Raw genomic sequence first — 23,554 nt, 5'->3', positions numbered from 1 at the left:
TGTAGCCTGATACGGGCATAATAAAGGTCATTCCCTCACTCTTTTTATTCTATTTCATCTCCCACCTAAAAAAAAGAAAACTCACATTTACTCTGTCCAGTGATTTTGTGCTATATACATATTCATGGTACGAACGCAGGTTTACGGAATATTACATCTCGTATATTTATATCATGCGTTGCGTTATGCACGATGCATTCGATCGTGAAGACTGCGTGCGCGGTCGACGATTCTAACCTCGGTCGAGTTCGTGTATCCTCGGTATAAGTTAAGCATAGTCAAGCTGACAGATATCAGCTGTTCCAGTAAATAAACCGCTGTATTTCAACAATGGATGGCGTTGAAGATACTACACAGGATTACCAAACAACGAGCGAGGATGTCAGCGAGACGGACAACAGCAGCGAGTGCCTGTCTCAGCAGAGCGAGGGTGACGTGAATTGGTATTACATGCTGGACTCAATTCTCCTGAGCATCTTCCAGTACCTGACACCGAAGGAGCTGATGATCGCGGGAGAAGTATGCAGATCGTGGCATAGAGTATCGCGCGACGAGTTCCTGTGGAAATATCTATTTTATCGGACATATAAAATAGACCCGGACGTCGGCATCATGCCAGGTACGTTTCGTCATATATTCACGACACTTTGACGTATACTTTTATGCAATCAAAAATAACATCACATTACATTACATTACATATGAAATAGATAAGAAATATAAATTTACACTGTGATCTAAAGTTTCATTAAATTGGCACAAGCTCCAAGCAAGATTGCTCAATTTAATTGGATTAGATAATTATCTTAACATATAGTGTAAGAATAATAGAAATGAGAGAAAAATAATAGCAAAAGCTAACAATAAAAAAATATTTAGATATACGTAAGGCAACATTGAATTTTATGAATTTATTATGCATTTTTATTAGGATTTATGACAATATTTGTTGTCAGATTCTTATCTTTATAATAACCACTTTCAAATTCATATATTCACATATATTTATGTTTCTTATTTGATTTAGTGTGGAATATTATTAATTATTCTCTTTTAGGAAAAACCTCTTGGTTAGGAGAATTTAAACGTTTGGCATACCATACTCCATTAATAGAAACCGAAGTTCTTAAAGAGCATTCACATCAAGTATTACATGTGAGCTTCTCCCATAATGGCAAAATGTTTGCAACCTGTTCAAAAGATGGATATATTTTTGTAAGCTGCTCTCCCATTTAACAATTATTATTTTCTCTCACACAAACTATTAAATACCATGCACATGCTATCATTTCAGGTATGGCAAAGTCAATATCCCGTTACCATAAAATATTTGCATGATATGAAGACATTTAGTTGGAAATACACACAATTTTCCCAGTTTAATTGTACAGATACTTTACTTCTCGTGTCGGGTGTCCATTTTGGTACACCTCATAGTACTTCAGGAGAAATAGCAGTGTTTAGAGTAGCACGTAAGTGCAGATACAAGATTGAGCTCTTACGTGTGCTATAGATAAAGAAGATTATATGATATGAACTGATCAATTTTAAGCAGAATGTCAATAAGATATTTAATGATACACAGATTTTCATAAAAGATTTCAATTCTCAAAGTAAATGCTTATATATACTTTTTTTTTATCTATAGCTGGCTTTGACCTCCAATGTAGAGTAGTGAATAAACCATATGATATATTTGGTACATGGTACAGCGAGCGTTACCTTTTGAGTGGAAATCTGCATTGGTTGGCACACTTGGTCAGTACTAGTGTAGTTTGGCTTAATAAGGCAAACCAGGAATCAGCTAGTGAACATGTGCCCATTATGACACAGCTTTTTAGGTAAAATGCAATTCAGCATGCCTTTCTAATTTTTATTTTTACTTTCTCTTGTATATAAACAATTGCTCTGTTAAATACAAGATTATATATTTTTTACACTTGTAATAATTTTCAGATTCTACAATGGAAATGCTTCCTCAATTAGAGCAATTATGGTCGCTAATTGTCTAGCACCTGCGCCAGCTGAATCAACTGAACAACAGAGTCAACCGTCCTCCTCGAATACAAAGGAAGAGAAAGGAAATCCACCAAGTCACAAGGATTTATTGTCACCTTCGAGTGAGTCTAGTAGTTCACAAGAGCAGGAAGAACCGGAAATACTACATCACGCATCATCGAGATTGCAGTATGATTTTCTTTCTCTTTATATATAATGCATTTATTAGTAATTAATATCACTAATACATTATATAATACATATATATATATATATATATATATATATATATATATATATATATATACATAATAGATATAGTAAATTAGAAGGTGGATTTTCGAATTGGAGAAAACTCGGTGATGGTTTTGAATATGCTAGTCCTATACAATACAATCAGGAATATAGACAGGTTGAGATGCAGAAAAAGACGCATGAAAGTGATAGCGAAAGTGAGAATCCGCAGTGGGAAGAAGAAAGCGAATCTGGAGGTAACAAAATTAATGAATATAAAATAATATAAAGAAAAAAAAAAATTATAATTATTAGATTAAGACATGAAGAATGGGTTTGCAGAATCGTCAATAATCGAAGAGTGTGATACAGACGAGTTGGCCAATAATCCTGAAAAGTTTCTTATTTTCACAACTGGTTCAAAGACATATACTCCGCATAAAGTTGGTTTTAAAAGGATTAAGTTAGTCAGTTTTCCAAGAAGATTGGATCCAGGACCATCGCTACGCGAAAGGATAGCACAGCGGGAAAGAGAGCGGGAGAATACTCCGTCAGTGGAAGACTGGCTAAATTATGAATCTGTGGCAGATAAATTCGATAAAATAGATCACCTCATTGATCTTCACGGTCATATTATTGGAATGGGACTTTCTCCTGATCATAGGTCAATTATCAATGTCGTCACGTAAGTGAATATATTTGAAATACAAATAACTAATTATATACATATATTTCCAGATACCTTTATGTAAATACAAGGCCATGGCCGAAAGGTTATGTTATTACTAATCCGTTACAACCACCGCCGATAGCTCAAGAAATTGATATACATGTGATCGATTTGGTGACTTTAAAACAAGTCGGTACAATGTTAAGGGCACACAAAGCATATACGCCTAATAATGAATGTTTCTTTATATTTCTGGATGTATGTAATGAATACGTAGCAAGGTAATAATCCGATTGCGCTTTATTAGTTTGATTTAGTACATCCTGTATTTTTTAAAAATATACAATATTTATTATGAAATGTCATTTTTTGCAGTGGTGCAGAAGATAAGCATGGTTATTTGTGGGATAGACATTATGGAATCTGTTTAGCAAAGTTTCCTCACAGTGATGTAGTCAATTCCGTAGCTTTTAATCCACGCGATCCTGAAATGTTAGTTACAACTAGTGATGATTATACGGTGAAAATATGGCGAAGTCGGGCTATGGTGAAGGCCTTAGGTTTAGATGAAAATACCTTTCGCAAAGGAATGGAGGTACGAAAGAGGCGCAGATTTCAGAGAAGCAGTAATAACATTGATTGACTAAAAACTATTAAATTTCCGATTTAAACATTTATTTTTACAAGATCTTATAGAGATATATTTTGCACTTAAGTTTGTACTATACAAAACCGTCTATTAGAATATCATTATGATGTAAAAGCACAAATAATCAGAATCTATTTTTTGATTATCTGAAATATGCAAATGCACGTGCAGACTTTCATTTCTTATAGTAATAAATTATTAATAGAATATCACTCAATAAATGAGTGTTATTTGACAAAAGATGATTAAAAATGTTGTTAAAAGAACGGATATCATAAAGAAATATATTGTTATCGCGTTTATTGTTATAAGGCAAAATTAGAAAATGTCTAGCAAAACATTTCTAAATTATATTATTTAATTGAAGATTATTATCTATTTTTTAATCGACAGCTTAAAATTTATTCATATGGCCTATATGTGAAACTGTTTTTGGAATTTATCTTCTGATAAAATTGCAAAATTGGAACTTTCAACGACAATTGCAACTTTCAAAATTGGAAAATTGAGACTTTCAATGAATATATTCAGATTTTTATGGATATGATCTTAGTCATATGTATGAGATCACATCTGATATACTTTTCTATTTATATTTTGGAAATTTATAAATTTTTTACTTATTTATACTTATACTAAACAGTAGAATCACATTACACAATGTGAACAAATGTGAATATATATTACATTTCTTTTTTTATCATATAGGTAATATGATATTTTATTTTTTGAGATTATATGCTGTGCAACTGCAGAAGATATTAACGTTATAAACAGAATGTAATAAAAATCCCACAAATATGAAATTTTGATGTATTCCTAATCTTCCTACATATTAAAACATAATTCCAAACTTGATTTTATGACCATGAAATATGTGAATTAATGTAATTAAATTGAATGTTAATAAAAGTCCCAAATTAACAAATATATATAAATTTTTTCAACAAAAAAATCTAGCTGTATTAAATAGTAAATATATACCTAGTAAATAGCATATAGTACATATCAAAACAATAATATTAATTCAAATATAAAATAAGGAATGATTATTTTCCAAAGATTATTCAATAATTTACTATTTCAATGTGATTCATCATGATTTATATAGTAATTAACAGTTTGACCAACATTTTATAATCTTCCGTGCAGTATTGTTAAAGCATTGTAATACAAATATAATCTTCCGTGCAGTGTTGTTAAAGCATTGTAATACAAATGCCACATGTACTATAGTGCAAAATCATACTTTAAAGTTTGCATACCTAAAGGACAACATATGACATTATTTCATTCATATATATGTTATATAACATTTTGATCACACACACATTTTACAAATTATATTACAATTACTTACCTACTATAATCCAGCATAATTTTCTGTATGACACTGACTTAAGAATTAGCATAAAGGAATTATTTCCTAAATATTATATTTAGGAAATATTGTCAATAAGCATATAAATATCTATGTTGAACCTGTTGCAATTGGTTCTGTAAAAGAATAATATAATAAGACAAAAATAAATTAATGAATATATATTTTATTTATTATAAAAAGTTCACCAGGATGTGATGACATTCCTTCTCGAGCAGAATCTCCAGCATTAGGTAAACCTTTCTTATGAGCATCTTTATGTCCATGGCAATGCTCGCATTCATCATCACTATCTTCAGAACTACTTTCACCAAAGGTTTTTGGTTTCTCGTAAATACAACAACCTGTAAATGAAAAAGCATATATAACTTTTGTTCCACAAATCTAAATAGTTGTACAAAAAATATTAAATACATACATTTTGATTTCTTCTTATTTAAATGTTCGTTATCAACAGTCCCCTGAGTCCATTGAACTTTTTTATTTGATTTTGGTTTTCGTAATCGTAATCGTACAGTAGGCACGTCCTGTAAAATAAAATTATGAAAATTTCAGTAATATAATAAAACTAATCATTAATCATTTTAAATAATACAGATTATAGAGGAGAAATTTATCATAATACAAATGGTTGAGAAACTTTTTATTATAAAGACAATAAAATGCCATTCGTTTTTATTTATTACATAAAAGGATATATATGAAAATAATATATTTATATGATATATTTATATGAATTATTTACTATTAATTATAAATCAATATAACTTTAATTCATCTTAAAATTAATAATATAAAATACATCTTAATATATAATACTCATATTCACTATTTTATTTTCAAAACGATATTTATCAAAATTCTCTAATTTCAATTTTTGCTTTCTCATACAGTTTATAAATTTTTAAAGCCTTGATAAAACATTTTTAAAAACTTGATTGTAAAATTATGATTTATTTTAAAATGTTTTAGAAATTGGATACATATTCCTTAATTATTGTACAATTTTTTGTGTTATTAAATTTTTTATTTTATCATCAGAATAATTTAATATATTTTTTAAAACTTCTGATGTGTGTTGTCCCAACGCCGGTGGTGCCGATCTCACTATATTGCTAGCGTAACTATATGTCACAGCTGGTCCAACGAGTTTTACTTTGCCTGCAATTGGGTGGTCCACTTCTTGAACCAATTTTGTATATTTCACATGGGGATCATCAAACACCTGAAAATTACATAAAGTTACATAAAGTTACATAAAGAAAATTATAAAGTTATCAAGTTAAACTTATAGACTTCTAATAATATACATGACTGAAATTATGTCAAATTAATTAACTTACCTCTTTTATAGTATTTACTGCTCCATAAGGAAACGAAGCACCTTCAAATATCATAGACCATTCTTGATTTGTCTTCTTTTTAAACACATCTCGAAGAATTTGAAGCAATTCAGTTCTATTTTTGACTCTAGCTACATTGTTTTTAAATTTATCATTACTAGCAAGTTCTGGTAGTTGTAATCTTTTAATTAATTCTAGAAAATGCAAGTCACTTCCTGCTCCAACTGTCATATATCCATTTTCAGTTGGAAAAGCTTCATAAGGAACTATACTCTCATGTTCAGAGCCCCATCGTGCTCCGTCTTTATTTCCATTTAAGTAATTTGAAGCAATATTTATCAGGCTTGCAATTTGAGTCGATAATAGATTGCATTGTATCCACTGGCCTTGATTAGTTTTTGTTCTTTGTAATAGAGCTGCCATAATTGCTCCATGAGCATATAGACCTGTTGCTAAATCTGTCATTGCTACGCCAACTTTGCACGGTGGTCCATCTTTAGGTCCAGTAATATGTAGAAGTCCTCCTAAGGAAGCGGCAATGACATCATAACCAGGTCTACTTGCATAAGGTCCTTGTGATCCATAGCCAGTTAATGAGCAATATATAAGACTTGGTGCTATCTTGGCTATGTCTTCGTATCCTAAGCCTATACTACTCAATTTTCCTGGCACATAATTTTCCACTAAAATATCACATGTTTGTACTAATTCATAAATAATGTTTTTACCCCTTTTTAAATCAATACAAACACTTTTTTTGTTTCTATTTACACTCATGAAATAAGTTGATTCTTGAGTTCCTTTAAAGAACGGAGGACCCCATTTGCGAGCTTCATCACCGCCACCAGGTCGTTCAATCTTCAAGATCTCTGCACCAAGATCTCCTAAGATCATCGTGCAATACGGACCAGCTACTATACGTGTCAAATCCAGAACTCTTATTCCATTCAACGGTGAACGATTATCTTCGACTGTCGTACAAAACTCACGTTTGCATTTCTTTAGATCGCTAATGAGAAATTTTTCACTCGCTGTGCGCTTTCGCATGTAAAACATAAATACGCTACGCATCATATTAAAATTCTTCAAATAATTGGAAATAATTTGTAATATGTCGCGATGACGAATACAATATTTATATGATTGTTAACGGATGTTTTGGTGCTTCAGAATGCTGAGAAAGTATCACATCACAAAATGATAAGAATGATAAGAATGACAATCAGTCCATTTTTTATTATTGTGTATTTAACGTGCCGTCAACCATACTATGCAGTCTATAAATAACGCATTATTCTCTTCTACCTTGTAATAAACACTATCACGTCACTGAGCGACAAAATCATGTAATTGGAGGGGAGATGACAAATGTGCATACCTGCGATCCAGAATCGGTGATATCATTTTCAGAGATTGTTTCCGTGTGCGTTTGCGAAGCCATTTGTTCTGACATCGTCCTCTCCATGTGTCACAATTGATACGCGATATTTGTGAGTGCGAAAGATACGCACAATATCGCCGCATCAAACGTAACCAATATGAATCCCCGCCATTACTGTACACAGTGCTACCAACTGATTTTTCTGTAGTTGTTGCAATTGTAGATACATTTAGAAAGTATGATTAAATAATTGCTTTTTGAAAAAGCAAATCTAATTGATAAATTTTAAAGAATATATCATATATAAGCAATTGTTACTCATCACTATAACACTTCTAAATATAGTTAATCATAACATGAATTTTTTCATTCCTTTATGATTTTTCTTATTTTGTATTTTTAATAAATTTTAACAATAGTATATCTTATTTAATATTAACAATAGCATATTTCACCTTTTAATAGCAATAGATTAATAGATTGCTTCTTATGCAATTGTACCTTGACATGTAAAGTGACAATAATTTATTTTTGTATCTGTGAAAAAAATGTAAAAATGATACAGGATGACATAAATGTAAATGTTTATTTTCAAAACATATTGAATATCAGTGTTATAACCTTCAATTGTCAATTTTTATTGTTGCAGGATGTTCTTGCAAATGTTGAAATTATACAGATTGGACGATAAATTATTTGCATTAGTTCTACATTGTATTTAATCCAGCTGTAAAACAAAAAAAACATTATTTAACTGCAAGAATTGACGTTTTATAATGCACAACAAATATTATTAAAATTTACCTTCTTAAATCCAATGTCAGCTGCATATTCTCTGAAACACTGCCGACAAATATTCAAGCCATATTTGCGGATAAGTCCATGCCTATTTGCACAAGCACGGCTGCAACAAAATCAATATCGTTCAGCTCAATATAAACATTTATTTTATATACATATATATGTGTATAACATTATTCTATATATATATAAAAAATGCAGAGACTAAAGCAATTACTTAATAACATAACCTCATTGTCAAATTGATATTTTTAGGTTAGGATATATATCTACCGATACTAATAATATTAGATATATTAATATGTATATAATTATCAATTTTATTGCTTTAAGTAAAGTTTTTTATAAAAATCGATAAAGCTTTTACGACTTAACAATCAAAATTAAATTTTTTACGATTTATTACATATAGATGTTCCGTGGTAACGCCATGTGATTAAGTTCATTTATTTATTTTGCATGTTGTGTAAATTAATTAATCAAATTAAAGCGAAAAGAAGAATGTTATACTAACCAGGATCTTGATCCTTGACCATATTTTCGCGGATGCGAGTACCAAATATTTTGGAAACCCATGTTTGCACGTGTCGCTATGTCTTTCTTGCAACAAGCTGCAGGCGTAAAAGACGGGAAGTGAATAGAAAATGGAGGAACAAATTCGATCAGTGTTTCCAATTGTTAAGTTGTTACACTTGAAAAAATCCTATGCAAGTATTTGTAAACTAGCTTAGTTTCTAGTTGCATAAATATGTTTTGTTTACAATAAGCAATATTCTTAGATTTGGTTAGATTCGTCATGACAATAAGTAATGTTTTAAAAAAGATTAGATAAAAATCAAATACACAATATCGTACTCACCGTAAGTAAAAGAAGATGATAATAGAAGTTTATTAATTTATTATGCTTACTGCTTTCTAATTTATTACGAATATTAACATTTATACATTAAATTTATTTATAAATCTCGAAAAAGTTAATGAATTTTTAATTTTATATGTTATGTCAACCTTTAAAATTTTGAAATTTTTTAAATCTGAACTTGATCTTTATATTTTCTTATCTTACTTTGGCATTATTAAAAAATTTTAAGTTAAAAATTTATAACTTAGGATATAAATTTTCGTAAATAAAACAAATAAATATTATAATATACATTGCAACATGTTTGACTACCACAAATATAAGTAAAAAATAATAGAAAAAAAATAAAATTTTATATTTTAATGATAATGACATGTAAGAATATTATTAAATAATCAAATTTAAAAAAATTGAGATTTATATATATATTCATTTATATATTTTCAAATTGAGATCAATATTATGTATTTAAAATATATAATATTACATTACAAAATTTAAAAAATTATTCAAATGTAATATAGAGTCATCAAACTTATAATGTTTATATCCAAAATCATATAAATACATTTAAGGATAATTTTATAATTATATACATCATTTTATAATTATATACATCATCTATAAATAGCTACTATTACTATAATAGAAAAATTTAATCACATTTATTTCTGTTAGTAATTATATTGAATTTGTGATGTAGATTTTGGTCACGTAAAGAGAAACCGGTTTTTCAATGGCTCTCACATGGAAGGCAGTTAGTGAAGCGGGGATAAGTTGCAACGGTACTTTCACACGATGTATTTCATTGTTCAAATGTAAACTCGCTGTGGAATGGACAACCAAATTACCTCTAGTCCTACTTAAATCAAAATTACTATGTCAGAAGAAAAGAAACATGGAAAAGAGCAAACTAAAAAGGTATGTAAGACATAAAATATTTAAAAATTATTTTTATTATTATATATATCGAAAATAAACTCAAGTTTTGTATGCGACAAAATTGTTTGACAAGTTGGAAGTAAAGTTTAATCAATTAATTGAAGATTTAACAATGGTTTACAGTTTAATCTTTATATTTAAATGTTTATCAAAATATAAGTTTAGTAAAGTACTTAATTTTTTTTATTCGGTCATTTATCCTTGTAATTAAATTTAATAAATTAAATTAACTTAATTTATATTTGTTAAATCTAATTTAGATTTGTTTAATATAATTTAGAATAATTAATTTAAATTAATAAATTTAATCCGATTAATAATGTTGTTACAGAAAACACAATACAGTTTAGGAAAAAAAATAACAAATCTGAAGATGAAGACTCTTTTGAAAATTATTCTATCTTCTATAGTGGGTCCATTGATTTTTTACGGCATGTTTTTTGTATATTTGAATTATCAAACATACGTGACACACTTGTTTGAGAGACCGATAGCAATAAAGGAGGCTCGACCAAAGTTTTGGATTTACGCTAAAAGTAATGACACCGGTTACCTGAAGCATGTGTATGCAGTACTCCAACGACTTGGTTTCCAGGAAAGTAACAACAAATCTGACTGGGATCTATTATGGGCTCACGATTATCCGTTTCGAGCATTGTCTGCAAGTTTGAGTAGATTACAGGAGCATCAGATAGTCAATCACTTTCCTGGTTGCGGCTATATCACAAACAAGGTGGACTTGTCGACAACACGTGGAGGTCGATACATACCGGCGGCCTTCAAGATGCCCGAGGATCGACAGGCTTTCCTTGATTACGCCAAGTCGAATCCTGCGAAGCAGTTTGTACAGAAATTAAACGATCATCGAGGCATCCGTATTCATGGCAGCAACGACGCAAACTTCACTGCTGGCACATTTATTCAGGAATTCATACAGCGACCGTTTCTTGTGGATGGCTACAAATTTGATATTGGTGTATACACCGTCATCACGTCTGTAGACCCGCTGAGGGTGTACGTTTACAAGGGTGACGTCTTGTTCCGTTTCTGTCCAGTCAAATACTATCCATTCGATCCAGAGATTCTGGATAAGTATGTAGTCGGTGATGATTATTTGCCAATCTGGAATGTGCCGTCCTTGAAGAAATACTACGTCGAGCTCGGACACTCGATGAAGGATTCGTTCGATGCATATGTCAGAGAACAGGGACAGAATCCAGCAGAAATGTGGGAGCGAGTGTACGATGCCATCCGCGAAGTCGCTCTGTTAAAAGAGTCGCAGATAAGAGAGGTTTCTAAACGCTTCGGCAACGGTAGGAACTTCTTTGAACTCGTGAGATTCGATTTAGCTCTTGATGAAGACCTGAACGTTTACATGATGGAGGCAAATATGTCACCGAATTTATCCTCTGCACATTACCCGCCGAATCAGTTGCTCTACGAGCAGGTCATATTCAATACGTTTGCGCTGGTCGGCATCGGCAAGAGAACTAGAAAAGGATCTTTAAAAGCGAGGTAAACATTGCATAAAGTTATTGTGATTTTTAGAAAATTGATATAGAAACTTGTATTTTGGAGCTAGCCACCTAAAAAATGTATAATAGTTACTTAGATTATTGGTATATCAATGTTACAGAAATAAAGCGGAGGAAGAAATGGAAATAGCGAACAAGAATATCGTGGTGTTGCCTGAACTCTGCAAGGAATGTGACGATTGTTTTCGTGTAGAATGCCAGTTGTGCAGACCGTGTTTCATGCCGGAAACAAGGCTTATTTTGTCGCAGAGCTATCTTGAGCATCAAAACAAGATGGATTTCCAAAGAATCTTTCCGCCTCCAATAGTAAGCAACATAAATTTACCGTGTATTTGTAACTTCAATTCTAATCAAATGTATTTTTGCAGACGAGAGATATGGTGCTGAAGGATTACACACTGCGGAATCAATTACTTATTAGATGGTATCAAGGAAAGTGCGAAGTGGATAAGGCATGGTGTAATTGACGGCATATAATGAATCAAAAGTGTATCGTGTGAAAGTTTATGTAACATTGAATATTTATATCTTAGATATGTATAAAATTATGTATATAATATGAGATAAGTAGGAACATTATGAAATAAAAAAGAAACCAATAAGTCTATGTAAAGTAAAAACGCGCGGATATTGATATTTAATATTAACATCACTATTCTATTTGTACATTGTACATTTAGAATACAAATGGTTATAAAAAGACTCCAGCTTATCACAATTAAGCGGCACGCTAAATAGCGTATTATAGTAAAAAAAAGTTGTACGTATAATCAGATAACACAAGAAGAATTATTCACTTTCTGTTCCTTTCGTTTTACGTCCCTTTTTAATTTTTGACTCGGGCGCATTTGGATTGACACCTTTGTAAAAATCTTTAAGCAATCTCATGGCCTCCTCTCCCTTAACATTTCCCTGTATCACTATTTTCGGGTCGTAAAATTTTGGTATCTCGAGAACGCTGATGCAACCACCGAACCGATCGTTCGCACAGCCATATACAACACTGCGTACTTGTAGCTGAAGTAATGCTGACATACACATTATGCACGGTTCTACTGTGACAATTACATCTAGATTACGAAATACTGTTTCATAGTCCACGCGTTTTTCCTCACAGAACTTTAAGACCTGATCGATGCAGTTTATCTCTGCATGGCGAGTTGCATTACAAGTTTCATTCACTGTATTATTGCCTGTTGCAATTACTTCATTATCATATATAAATAAACAGCCTACTGGAACTTCACCAGCTCTCAAAGACTCTTCAGCCTTTTGTAATGCAACGTCCATCCATGCCGAAACGTCCATAACAGATATCATTAAATATTAAATATCATACATGCAATAAATCTTATTTATTGCATGTATAAAGACACATGACAAAAATAATTTTTAAAACTATATAAAGTTTTACAATTTTAATTTTTCACGAATTAAATATTGTAAAAAAACATAGCTATTGTTTTAAGTAAAAAAATAAAAAGAATTTTATGAGTTTATACTTTTAAAATAATGGTTGTATTTTGCGCAAGAGAATTTAGGCAATAGTACTTGCTGTTTCAAAATATTTAAGCAGTCCCAATTCTTCTAATCGCTGCTTAGCTATTTCTTTCCAATTATTGTTACCCACAGCTCTTGGACTGGGATGTCGCAATACCATTACCTGAGAAAATCATTATAAAAGTTAGTAAATATTGAGATGAGATACTATTATAACATGTTGTATAAATATATATACATTACCTCTACTGAAAGACCTGCTGTCTGTACTGCAAGTTGTATTCTTTTTTCTGCATAATTGCCAATGCCAATAATGATCTCTGCTTTCAAGAGTTGTATTATATCTATCAAAGATCTGTCACATGCCTCATGTAAAATGTTTTGTCCTTCACCCTGAAAAATATAGATAGTTCAGCATAAGAAAAAAGAAACATAGTAAGATAAATATTGCCTTTAATTCTGCTGGTGTAATGTTTCGTGCTTTAACATCCATGAATGCAAGGGGGCAATAATTATGTATGTATGCATGTTCGAAAAAGTTCTCCGGACTTCCACATAATTCTTTGAACAAGCCCCATAATCTCAATCCACTAATCTCGCTACGTGTGCATTGGAATCCCATTACTTTTCGATCAGAATGTTCTTTTGATGGATGTCCAACAGGACCAGAAATTTTAAGCCAGTCGCGCACCATGCTTATTTCTCCAAATGGTACACCAGTTTGTGACATGCCCCATGGTCCAGGATTCATGCCAACAAACAAGATCTTTTTTACACCAGTACAATACTTGCGTACATACATAGCATGTGTTTCAAATGCATACTCAAGTGGATTGTAAATATATTGTACTGATGAGGGAAAAGTAATATTTTGCAATTTAGCACAAAGCTTTTGTTCAATTGATAATAATTTATCGGAAATAGATGTAGATACTGCAGATATGTGCTCAATTGCATCTTCTGTAGATGTCTGTTCAATTTTATTTTCATCTTTTTTTGAATTCTTTTGTTCAAGTGTACTTCTATTTTCTTCTGTATTTTTTTCTTCCAATGTATCTTTATCTTCTTCTGTATTTTGTTTAATGTTTAAAGTTGTCTGTATCTGAGTTACATAATCTAAGGTATTTGAGCTTGAACGTTTAAACTTTTTTGCATTTTGTGAATCTTCGCTTTTTGCTCTAGTTCTCTTTGTGCGAGGCATAATCACACACTTTCAGAATAATTACCAAGATAATATTTTGAAATAGCCCAAAAACTTTTTCCTTGAATAGAGAGAATAATAATGTATGTTGATCTCTAAAAACTTTTTAAGTTTATACGTATTGTAAAAGTGATATTGGTTTAATTTAAAGATAAAACACAACTGTGTTCACATACGAAACGTCAATAAAAAATTATATCATCATCTAAGCGAAACGATAGCGATTAAAATTTTTTTCCAATTCCAGTTTTATCAGATTATTGAATTAATAAACATTTCAATCTATTGCAAGTCAAGATAGTGATTCGATTGGGTGTAAAAATAATTTTAATATCACCGTTTTGTTTCGTCGCTCGCGAAAAATGTTCGAATATTCTTCAAAAAAACTTCTGTCAAGCAGGTATACAAAGAGAGAAACATGTATTTACCTTGGTTAGCCCGCTGTGTGTAAGCACACATGTAGATATCTGCTTTTACACCTTATTTATCTTCTCCTTTTTTCCTAAATATATCTATTGCAGTTTAAGTGCAAAGAAAGTGGAAAACACATACCTTTAGAACGAAACGCACCACGTGCCTGTTTACAAGCGCTTCGGCAAAGTTCGGGATTCCGGCGTATTTCGGATATATTCGATTTTACTTAAAGGATTATTCATATAAATTTTCGCAAGAAATATGCATAGAAAAATTGATCAATCGTATGCTTCATGAAAGAATGCCATATTGTTGTCTTTTTAAATTATAAACTGTGATTGGTTGAATTTTTTTTTATGCAATATGTAGGATTGTCGGAATAAGCCTTAAGGACTTCATCTTGAAAAAAATTTGTTACATCACCTGCGTATGTTATCAGAGAGAAACCTGAGAGGGGCCACGCTGCCGTTTTTCGTAAGACGCTTTTTCTAGGCCACGGTGTAAGAATATAAGGTGATTTCACGACCATTGTATTCTATCAAAAAATCTGTGATCAAGATGTCATAGTTAAAGCATGTCACACAAGATGTCACGTTGGTGCAAAATCCCAAGTAAAAAAGAATAGAAGATATGGATAGATGTGGATAGAAAAGGATAGATGATGAATCTCTAAAGCACATCTATATATAATTATAGTCCTAAATAATACAAATTTTTTAAAATAAAACTTTTAACATTGTGTATAAAAATATATATATTACTGACAACATATTTTTTAATTTTTTTATAACAAATTATTTTTAGTTAAATTTGCAGAAAAAATAATTAATAATGTATTCCAGTCTTTATAAAAAATTAAGTTTCTTTAAGAAAATGAATATTTATAATTAAGTTCCGCAGGACAATAAAATTTTAATAAAATTTATATATATATTTAAAGTCCCTCAACACGTAGCCACCTAGCGGTTCAATGTGGAACAATGACAGGAAAATCACAAAAATTTGTTGCCGTGAAATCACCTTATATTCTTACCATAGATATATTACATATAGATAGAGCTTTGTACCATTTTTGCTATAATGCAACACCTGCCAAGATAATGACGGTTTTTCCTCCTTTGCGCATGCGCATTCGTATATTTATCTCGGCAGATACAGCACTTTTACATAAAATTAGGTTATATCCTTGGCTGTCATGGATAAACACTTGTTTTTTGAAGATAAATGCGTGATTGCACATGCGCGAGGGAGGAAAAGATAATTTTATCTTGGCAGGCGTAAGATTCACAAAGCTCTATCTATATATAATATATCTATGATTCTTACACCGTGTTCTAGGCTTTACACTAGCGGTGCGTACATCCATTTTACAGCCTGTCTGGAACTACATGGCCACATCCATTTTCCGGGATGATAAAAGAGCCCTGGTTGGTTCATGTCTGTGTTACATCCACAATTTATTGAACAGAAAAAAAAAAATACGTCTCGCATATAGATGTGTAAATTATATCTATATGTTATAAATTGTATCTATATAATTGTATCTATATATAATTGTATCTATATAAATTGTATATATATAAATTATATCTATATGCAAGACGTATTTCTGTTTAATAAATTGTGGATGTAACACGGACATGAACCAACCATGACTCTTACCATACCGGAAAATGGATGTAACACGTACATGAACCAACCAGGCCTCTTTTATCATCCCGGAAAATGGATGTGGCCATGTAGTTCCAGGCAGGCTGTAAAATGGATGTATGCGCCGCTAGTGTACGGCCTAGAAAAAACGTCTTATGAAAAACGGCAGCGTGGCCCCTCTCAGGTTTTTCTCTGGTACAATCATTTTCTTTCTTTCAATGGAAAGAGAATTTAAAGAATGTTGTGAAATAAAATACATTGTTTGTCGAGAAAAGATTTTAATAAAACCAAATACAATATAATAATAGTATACAATAAATAATATTAAATTCAGAAAACATATACACAATGAAGAAGAAATATATACAACAATGCTGCATACAGATGCAATAATATGATATACATACATGTATATGTAATATAATATACAATTATATAATATAATATATAATATACAATATAATATACAATATATTAATACAATATTTTGTACAAATGAGAAAAAGATTTTTACAAGTTTACAATATTTAAGAGAAATGTTCCAGTGGCAATATATTTAAGAATTAATTATTATGAAAGATGTGATGTGTTTTCTATGAAAATAATATTTTTAATATTATATAACAAAGATTAAAATTTACTTCGCGGAAATTTAAAACCAAAATTTGCATTTATTAAACGACAATATTAAATATTTGCAAAAATAATTGGATATGTAAATTTATCACAGTTTCCGGACATTATATTTATGAATATTAAAAAATTATTATTTTGTTCATATATTTTCGGAGATTAAGACATATCTAGCCCTTGAGACATTTAGCTTATTACAATTTTTCTTAATATATTATCCTGTATTCCATCGAAATAATATACAAGATAATACAAAATAAAAATAATATGTCAATAAAATCATTTAAACGTTCAAAAGTTTAATGTATAATGCAAAATACTTTAGTTAAAAAGAGCTGAACAATACAATTTTTAATTTATAATCGAAAGTATCTCTTATAATTCAAAACGTAGTAATATTTTATTAGTGAAATTTATTAATCTAAACATTTAAACGTTCAAACTTTTTCATAATTTACGCAAGAAACATCTTCCGTTTTTTGAAAGAGAATCTTGCTGTTTGCCCACCCGAAGTTTTATCATTATTTTTGTCATCAATAAACTACAAACTAACTGCCAAAGCAGAAGTTCCAAAGTTTATCGACAGCAAAGAATTAAAAAAAAAATACAATATAGAAGTGATAAAAAGTTTTAAAATCCTACCTACCTACCCAAAAACTTTATCTAGTAGAAAATCCTACCTAATTAGAAATTTTATACCTAAGAGTTCGTACAAAAAATCTTAAATGGATAAGATTTAATGAGATTGAATCGCGGAACTGTTTGGAAGTTTTTCGCGGAATCGTTTGGGAATTTTTTTCGCGATATGCTTAGCGCAGAGCTCAGCTCAGTTACTGTCATTTACATCTGAAATTCGGAAGAGAATTTTTCGCAGGATGCTTTAGCGCAGAGCTCGGCTCAGTTACCGCCATTTGCATCTGAAATTCGGGAGGGAGTTTTTCGCAGGATGCTTTAGCGCAGAGCTCGGCTCAGTTACCGCCATTTGCATCTGAAATTCGGGAGGGAGTTTTTCGCAGGATGCTTTAGCGCAAAGCTTGGCTCAGTTACCGCCATTTGCATCTGAATTTCGGGAGGGAGTTTTCCGCAGGATGCTTTAGCGCAGAGCTCGGCTCAGTTACCGCCATTTGCATCTGAATTTCGGGAGGGAGTTTTCCGCAGGATGCTTTAGCGCAGAGCTCGGCTCAGTTACCGCTATTTGCATCTGAATTTCGGGAGGGAGTTTTCCGCAGGATGCTTTAGCGCAGAGCTTGGCTCAGTTACCGCTATTTGCATCCAAAATCTGAGAGCTACTACCTTGGTGTTTCTCACAAGACGCTAGCGCAGAGCTCAGCTCAGTTTCCGCTAGTTGCGTCCGAAATTTTTGTTGATAGTCGATCATTATTCAATGATCGATCGTATCAACGTTGTTTCGAGATCTGTGCTCGACCATCATCGACGGGACCACGAATTTCGAATTTCCGCGCTCAACCATGGGATCAACACTAGAACTACCGACGATTAACATATACCAATTTTTATTTCTTTTTTCTTTCTTTTTAAAAGGTGATAAAGAAAAAAAGTACATTAATCAATTTAATTATTTAACACAATGCAACACAAGTCACAGAAAAAAATCTCAAAAAGCATTATAAATTTAAATAATTATTCTAAAATGAATAAACTGGTCATTTTTTGACCGCTTTGATAATTCTAGTGTTCTAGTGTTAAGCCATAGGACCACGGATGCATGAGTAAGCTAGGAAAGATTGCGAAGAAATTGACGTATAGCAAGAATAAATATATATTTTAAAATTGTAAATAAATTGTTAATAAAAAATGCACTCTTTTTTTATTAGATAAATTATTTCAAATATACCATAATTCATTAATATATTTTCGTTTGTGTAAAAGAATTTTCTTTTTCATTTTTAATTTAAATTTGTGATACATTTGTGGTACTTATGTATTTAAAAATTTTCTTACTTTTGCTTTTCAACGCCAATTTATAATATTTAATCCTGGAAAGATATAAAAAGATAAATCACTTACCGTAGGAAAGGAAGAAATAAAAGTACACATTTACACACAGAAAAAAAATTTTGCTATCGCAATAAAATGTTGCTATTGGATGTTAAATATGTTAGCCATAAAATTTTGCTACTGTAACTACTTTTACAGATTATTCGATATGCAACAAATCTGTTTTGTTAAAAAAATCGACAAATTTTTGAGATGAGAAAACAAGTTAAAATTCGCTGTTACAATAAAATAATTTATTTTTAATAAATTTATTTTATTATTGCAATGAAATTGTCGCCATTAATACAAATTTTGATAGTAAGATAAAAATAAATTTTTTATTATATATTAGCAATATAATTTGCAGATTTAACAAAACTAATTTCGATAAATAAAATTATTATCTATAACAAATCTCTTTGCTGTTCAAATAATAATTAACTGTAAGAAATTTTGCTACGATAGCTTATATAAAATTTACTGCGGCAGCAAATACTTTTTTTCCATGTATTAACAAGTTTTATCTTTTATTTTATGTATAATCTTTTTTTTCTAATATTTTTTTTTCTTCTATTTTTTCTCATATAAAAAAATATAAATAAATATATAAACATATATAAATATATAAACATAAATACATTATTCAGAATAAAAATATATTAGGTTATTTAAAAAATTTGTAATAATTTTTATAATAAAATTGAAAACAATTTTTATATGTTTAGAGTCATCTTTGTTCAGTAATATATGCACCATTGTTTTTGACAACTTTTGGCCATCTTTAACAATTTGTGCATACATTATTAAATAAAGATATATAAACATATAAAAATTGTTTTCAATTCTGTCATCAAAAAATTCTACAAACTCTCTGAATAATTCAATATATTTTGTTCTGATCTGTCAATCATGAAATACATTTAGGAAATATTCCAGGATTAAATATTCATCAACACATCTAAGTCCTAGCCTAGCCATTTTAAGATAATGAATCGAAGAAAAAGTGTACCTTTTATAATTTTATTCAAAGTATTCTGGTGTATGATTATATTTTTAATAACATATGATTAATATTTAATATATATGGATTCAAAAGGCTATTAGGCTGATGAAAGTTGTTTCAACTTCGGGCTCAATCAAAATCAAAATTAGAAACACTTTGCTTTTTTTTAATGTACAACGCATTTTGCAGGTTACATATTTTTTAACAATTTTTATAATTATAATCTAGTATAATATGTATCTTTTCTAGATATATATAATAATATTGGTAACACATAATTAAATTTAATATAAATTAACTAAAAAAATAAGTTCGTTCTTTTAAAAACAAATGCATGTACAACTCAAAATACTTTTAAAAAATACGAGAAAATAAAATTTTGATATAACTACTATAAGGTAATAAAAATTATACGACCTGCAAAGTGTCTCGCGTTTATATATTTTTACACCATTATTGGATCCATTATCTTAATAATAAAAGACAAATTAAACTAACTCACCGATCGATGCGCAGCAGCGGAGTTGTCGTTCTGTTGATCTGCATAGTTGATCTGTAAAACACGAAATAAATCAAAATTATAGCAGCGTTCACAATATAAAATATTTGTGAAATCATAAAAAATATTGAGTACATTGAACTTTTAATTCGTTTTCTAAGCAAATATGTAATAAAAGAATTATTAAAAAAGTTTAATTATTTAAATAAAAAGTAAAAAAATATGCCAATAAATTTTAATAATGATAAATATTAACTAATGTAAATATTTTGTCTTTCAAATATTTTAATGTACAATATTTTCAACAAATAAATGAATTATTGCTTACCGTAAAGTTGCTCCGCCGGCGCCCGATGCTCCTCCTGAGCCTCCTCCTCCTCTCAGTGGTCCTTCGAAGCACTCACATTGAATCACACGCGTTCGCGGCGCATGCATTGCTCGCATGCGTACCTGAATACGAAAATCGCGCGATACTTAGAACGGCACTCCCGACATCACAGGCGAATCGAACCGAATTGTCCAAGCTGTGACGTTACGCGCGAAATCCGTCCGCGTTTCAGACGACCACATTTACCAATTGGGGCACGATTCTCTCAAAACAGAAGGCAAAAATAAGCTCGAAGAAGATGAGGTGATTAGTCATCCAATCAACCGACTAGATACAAGACATCTGAAAAGCAATCGGTAGCGTTTGACTAACTCCGGTAGCCGTCCTCGACTACCTTCGACAGTCCGGCTATCTGTACAACTAGCGCGCTGCACGTAGAACCGAAGATTGCCCTGCCGTAGTGGAGATTTTATGATTGAAACCGACCTTTCCCTCCCCCGAGCCAAGCCTAAAGTCAAAAAAAATCGTGTCCCAATATTTGTCATACAGCAAAAATGTGTTCATCTATAGATTCGCTATAACTCTCGGCATTAACGGCACTCCCGACGCGCATTTTGTTATACTATACGACGGAACGAATATATTTTGTAGCACCGATTACGCGCACAAAGTTGATCTGTAAAATAAAAAAGTAAATCCAGATTAGAGTACTGTTCAAAATAATTAATATTTGTGAAATAATTATTGCGCACATTAAATTTTATATTCGTTTATCTATGCATACAGAATTAAAATTTTTAAGAATTAAAATTTTCAAAAATATATTTTTTGAATAAAGAAAAAAGTTTAATTAGTTGAAATAATGATATGTAAAAAATTTCTAAAAATAGTGAATATTTATTTACTATTATAAATATTTTACTAAATATTTAAAGTATTTTAAATATTGTATATCCGCTACATTATATAATATTTTATATGCAATATTTTGCGAATAACAAATAAATGAATTATTGCTTACCGTAAAGTTGCTCCGCCGGCGCCCGATGCTCCTCCTGAGCCTCCTCCTCCTCTCAGTGGTCCTTCGAAGCACTCACATTGAATCACACGCGTTCGCGGCGCATGCATTGCTCGCATGCGTACCTGAATACGAAAATCGCGCGATACTTAAAACGGCACTCCCGACATCACAGGCGAATCGAACCGAATTGTCCAAGCTGTGACGTTACGCGCGAATTCCGTCCGCGTTTCAGACGACCACATTTACCAATTGGGGCACGATTCTCTCAAAACAGAAGGCAAAGGTAAGCTCGAAGAAGATGAGGTGATTAGTCATCCAATCAACCGACTAGATACAAGACATCTGAAAAGCAATCGGTAGCGTTTGACTAACTCCGGTAGCCGTCCTCGACTACCTTCGACAGTCCGGCTATCTGTACAACTAGCGCGCTGCACGTAGAACCGAAGATTGCCCTGCCGTAGTGGAGATTTTATGATTGAAACCGACCTTTCCCTCCCCCGAGCCAAGCCTAAAGTCAAAAAAAATCGTGTCCCAATATTTGTCATACAGCAAAAATGCGTTCATCTATAGATTCGCTATAACTCTCGGCATTAACGACACTCCCGACGCGCATTTATTACGACGATCACACGGTATTTTACACACTCCCGACGCGATTTTGTCTTATAAGGACAAAGGTATAACTCGGATATCGCTTGTCGCACGGAATACGCGTTCGACACTCCGCGCCGAACAATATGTACGCAACAGGTAATGATGGAAAAGGGGGAAGAGGGTGGAAAACTGTGGAAAGTAGTAAGAGTGGTAGGGGGAGGGATGATGTGGACTAACCAACCCGTACGAGTGCCGCCGTGCGACTGGTAAGGGGCAAAATACCACAGGATACCTCAAGAACTTTGCGCAGGCCTAGAAGATAACACGCGTAGAAGTAAGACGTAGGGAATTCGAAGCAGGATAATGTATGATAGAAAAGAAAGAGATAGCGAAAGTATGGAATGCGTAAACAGCGCGTACGCCGCGGTACCAAAACAACCCCCAAACGCTATGTGTAAGTCTGGTTTTCTCTGCAATTAACACAATACAAAATATTTTTTATGTATTAAAAAAAAATATATTTTAATGTGTGTGTGTGTAAAAGATAAAGCGTACGCAACAGGTAACGATTGGGAGGGGGAGGAAGGTGGAAAATTGTAAGAAGTAATAAGAATTGAAGTAGGGGGGATAACGCGCGCCGATACGCGAAACGGTCTGTCTCGTTCAAGTGCCGCCGTGCGAATAGTAAAATCCAGCTCAAGCTCAAGGATAAGGTCAAATTGGGAAAAATACTATTTGGAAGAAGTAGGGAAAGGAATGTATACATGCCGATCAGTGTGTGCAAGAGAGAAAGTGTGAGAGTGAGGAAGAGAGGATATAAAATACGTAGGTCACAGAGCGAACGTAAACAACCCCCCCCCCATGCCGTGAATCAGCGTCGAAATTCCTAATATGATATTGTAAGATATTTCTACGGT

General features: G+C 31.6%; 6 protein-coding genes and 1 long non-coding RNA gene across 9 annotated transcripts; 2 read left to right on the top strand and 5 right to left on the bottom strand.

Annotated features, from left to right (window-relative positions):
- Window positions 1-9: 9 nt before the first annotated feature.
- Window positions 10-4,489, top strand: Fbw5 (F-box and WD repeat domain containing 5). 2 transcript variants are annotated; one of them, XM_067349538.1, is made up of 10 exons: window positions 10-127; window positions 307-619; window positions 1,058-1,215; window positions 1,295-1,472; window positions 1,649-1,841; window positions 1,957-2,187; window positions 2,314-2,489; window positions 2,575-2,896; window positions 2,971-3,183; window positions 3,278-4,489. In XM_067349538.1, the coding sequence occupies exons 2-10, from the start codon at window positions 331-333 to the stop codon at window positions 3,543-3,545; spliced, it is 2,028 nt and encodes a 675-aa protein (XP_067205639.1). In that variant the 5' UTR covers window positions 10-127; window positions 307-330; the 3' UTR covers window positions 3,546-4,489. The 2 variants fall into 2 exon arrangements, with proteins under 2 accessions (XP_067205639.1, XP_012233937.1); XM_012378514.2 differs by lacking the exon at window positions 10-127 and having other exon boundaries at window positions 130-619; window positions 2,320-2,489.
- Window positions 3,185-7,873, bottom strand: LOC105678838 (uncharacterized). 2 transcript variants are annotated; one of them, XM_012378519.2, is made up of 5 exons: window positions 7,654-7,873; window positions 5,351-5,459; window positions 5,121-5,276; window positions 4,912-5,048; window positions 3,185-4,816 (listed from the first exon to the last, which is right to left on the bottom strand). In XM_012378519.2, the coding sequence occupies exons 1-4, from the start codon at window positions 7,738-7,740 to the stop codon at window positions 5,023-5,025; spliced, it is 378 nt and encodes a 125-aa protein (XP_012233942.2). In that variant the 5' UTR covers window positions 7,741-7,873; the 3' UTR covers window positions 3,185-4,816; window positions 4,912-5,022. The 2 variants fall into 2 exon arrangements, with proteins under 2 accessions (XP_012233942.2, XP_012233943.2); XM_012378520.2 differs by having other exon boundaries at window positions 3,185-3,387.
- Window positions 7,874-8,228: 355 nt separating this feature from the next.
- RpS29 (ribosomal protein S29) lies at window positions 8,229-9,131 on the bottom strand. The gene is made up of 3 exons (XM_012378521.2): window positions 8,972-9,131; window positions 8,461-8,560; window positions 8,229-8,383 (listed from the first exon to the last, which is right to left on the bottom strand). The coding sequence occupies exons 1-3, from the start codon at window positions 9,031-9,033 to the stop codon at window positions 8,375-8,377; spliced, it is 171 nt and encodes a 56-aa protein (XP_012233944.1). The 5' UTR covers window positions 9,034-9,131; the 3' UTR covers window positions 8,229-8,374.
- Window positions 9,132-9,173: 42 nt separating this feature from the next.
- TTLL15 (tubulin tyrosine ligase-like 15) lies at window positions 9,174-12,416 on the top strand. Its single transcript, XM_012378515.2, has 5 exons — window positions 9,174-9,317; window positions 10,023-10,240; window positions 10,593-11,776; window positions 11,898-12,102; window positions 12,165-12,416. Exons 2-5 carry the CDS (start codon window positions 10,199-10,201, stop codon window positions 12,261-12,263), a joined length of 1,530 nt encoding a protein of 509 aa, XP_012233938.2. The 5' UTR covers window positions 9,174-9,317; window positions 10,023-10,198; the 3' UTR covers window positions 12,264-12,416.
- LOC105678837 (tRNA-specific adenosine deaminase 2) lies at window positions 12,406-13,116 on the bottom strand. The gene has a single exon (XM_012378518.2). The coding sequence runs from the start codon at window positions 13,114-13,116 to the stop codon at window positions 12,586-12,588; it is 531 nt and encodes a 176-aa protein (XP_012233941.1). The 3' UTR covers window positions 12,406-12,585.
- An 83-nt stretch (window positions 13,117-13,199) lies between these two features.
- Smug (Single-strand-selective monofunctional uracil-DNA glycosylase) lies at window positions 13,200-15,406 on the bottom strand. Its single transcript, XM_012378153.2, has 4 exons — window positions 14,926-15,406; window positions 13,748-14,558; window positions 13,540-13,689; window positions 13,200-13,459 (listed from the first exon to the last, which is right to left on the bottom strand). The coding sequence occupies exons 2-4, from the start codon at window positions 14,495-14,497 to the stop codon at window positions 13,334-13,336; spliced, it is 1,026 nt and encodes a 341-aa protein (XP_012233576.1). The 5' UTR covers window positions 14,498-14,558; window positions 14,926-15,406; the 3' UTR covers window positions 13,200-13,333.
- Window positions 15,407-20,526: 5,120 nt separating this feature from the next.
- LOC136997970 (uncharacterized) lies at window positions 20,527-23,529 on the bottom strand. Its single transcript, XR_010888521.1, has 2 exons — window positions 22,044-23,529; window positions 20,527-21,698 (listed from the first exon to the last, which is right to left on the bottom strand). It is a non-coding gene; the product is annotated as an uncharacterized lncRNA (long non-coding RNA).
- Window positions 23,530-23,554: the final 25 nt, after the last annotated feature.

This window comes from Linepithema humile, chromosome 2 (assembly GCF_040581485.1).
Source record: "Linepithema humile isolate Giens D197 chromosome 2, Lhum_UNIL_v1.0, whole genome shotgun sequence".
Classification (NCBI taxonomy): Eukaryota; Metazoa; Arthropoda; class Insecta; order Hymenoptera; family Formicidae; genus Linepithema; species Linepithema humile.
The sequence above is the reverse complement of the archived record's forward strand: the minus strand, read 5'-3'. Positions and strand labels throughout refer to the sequence as shown.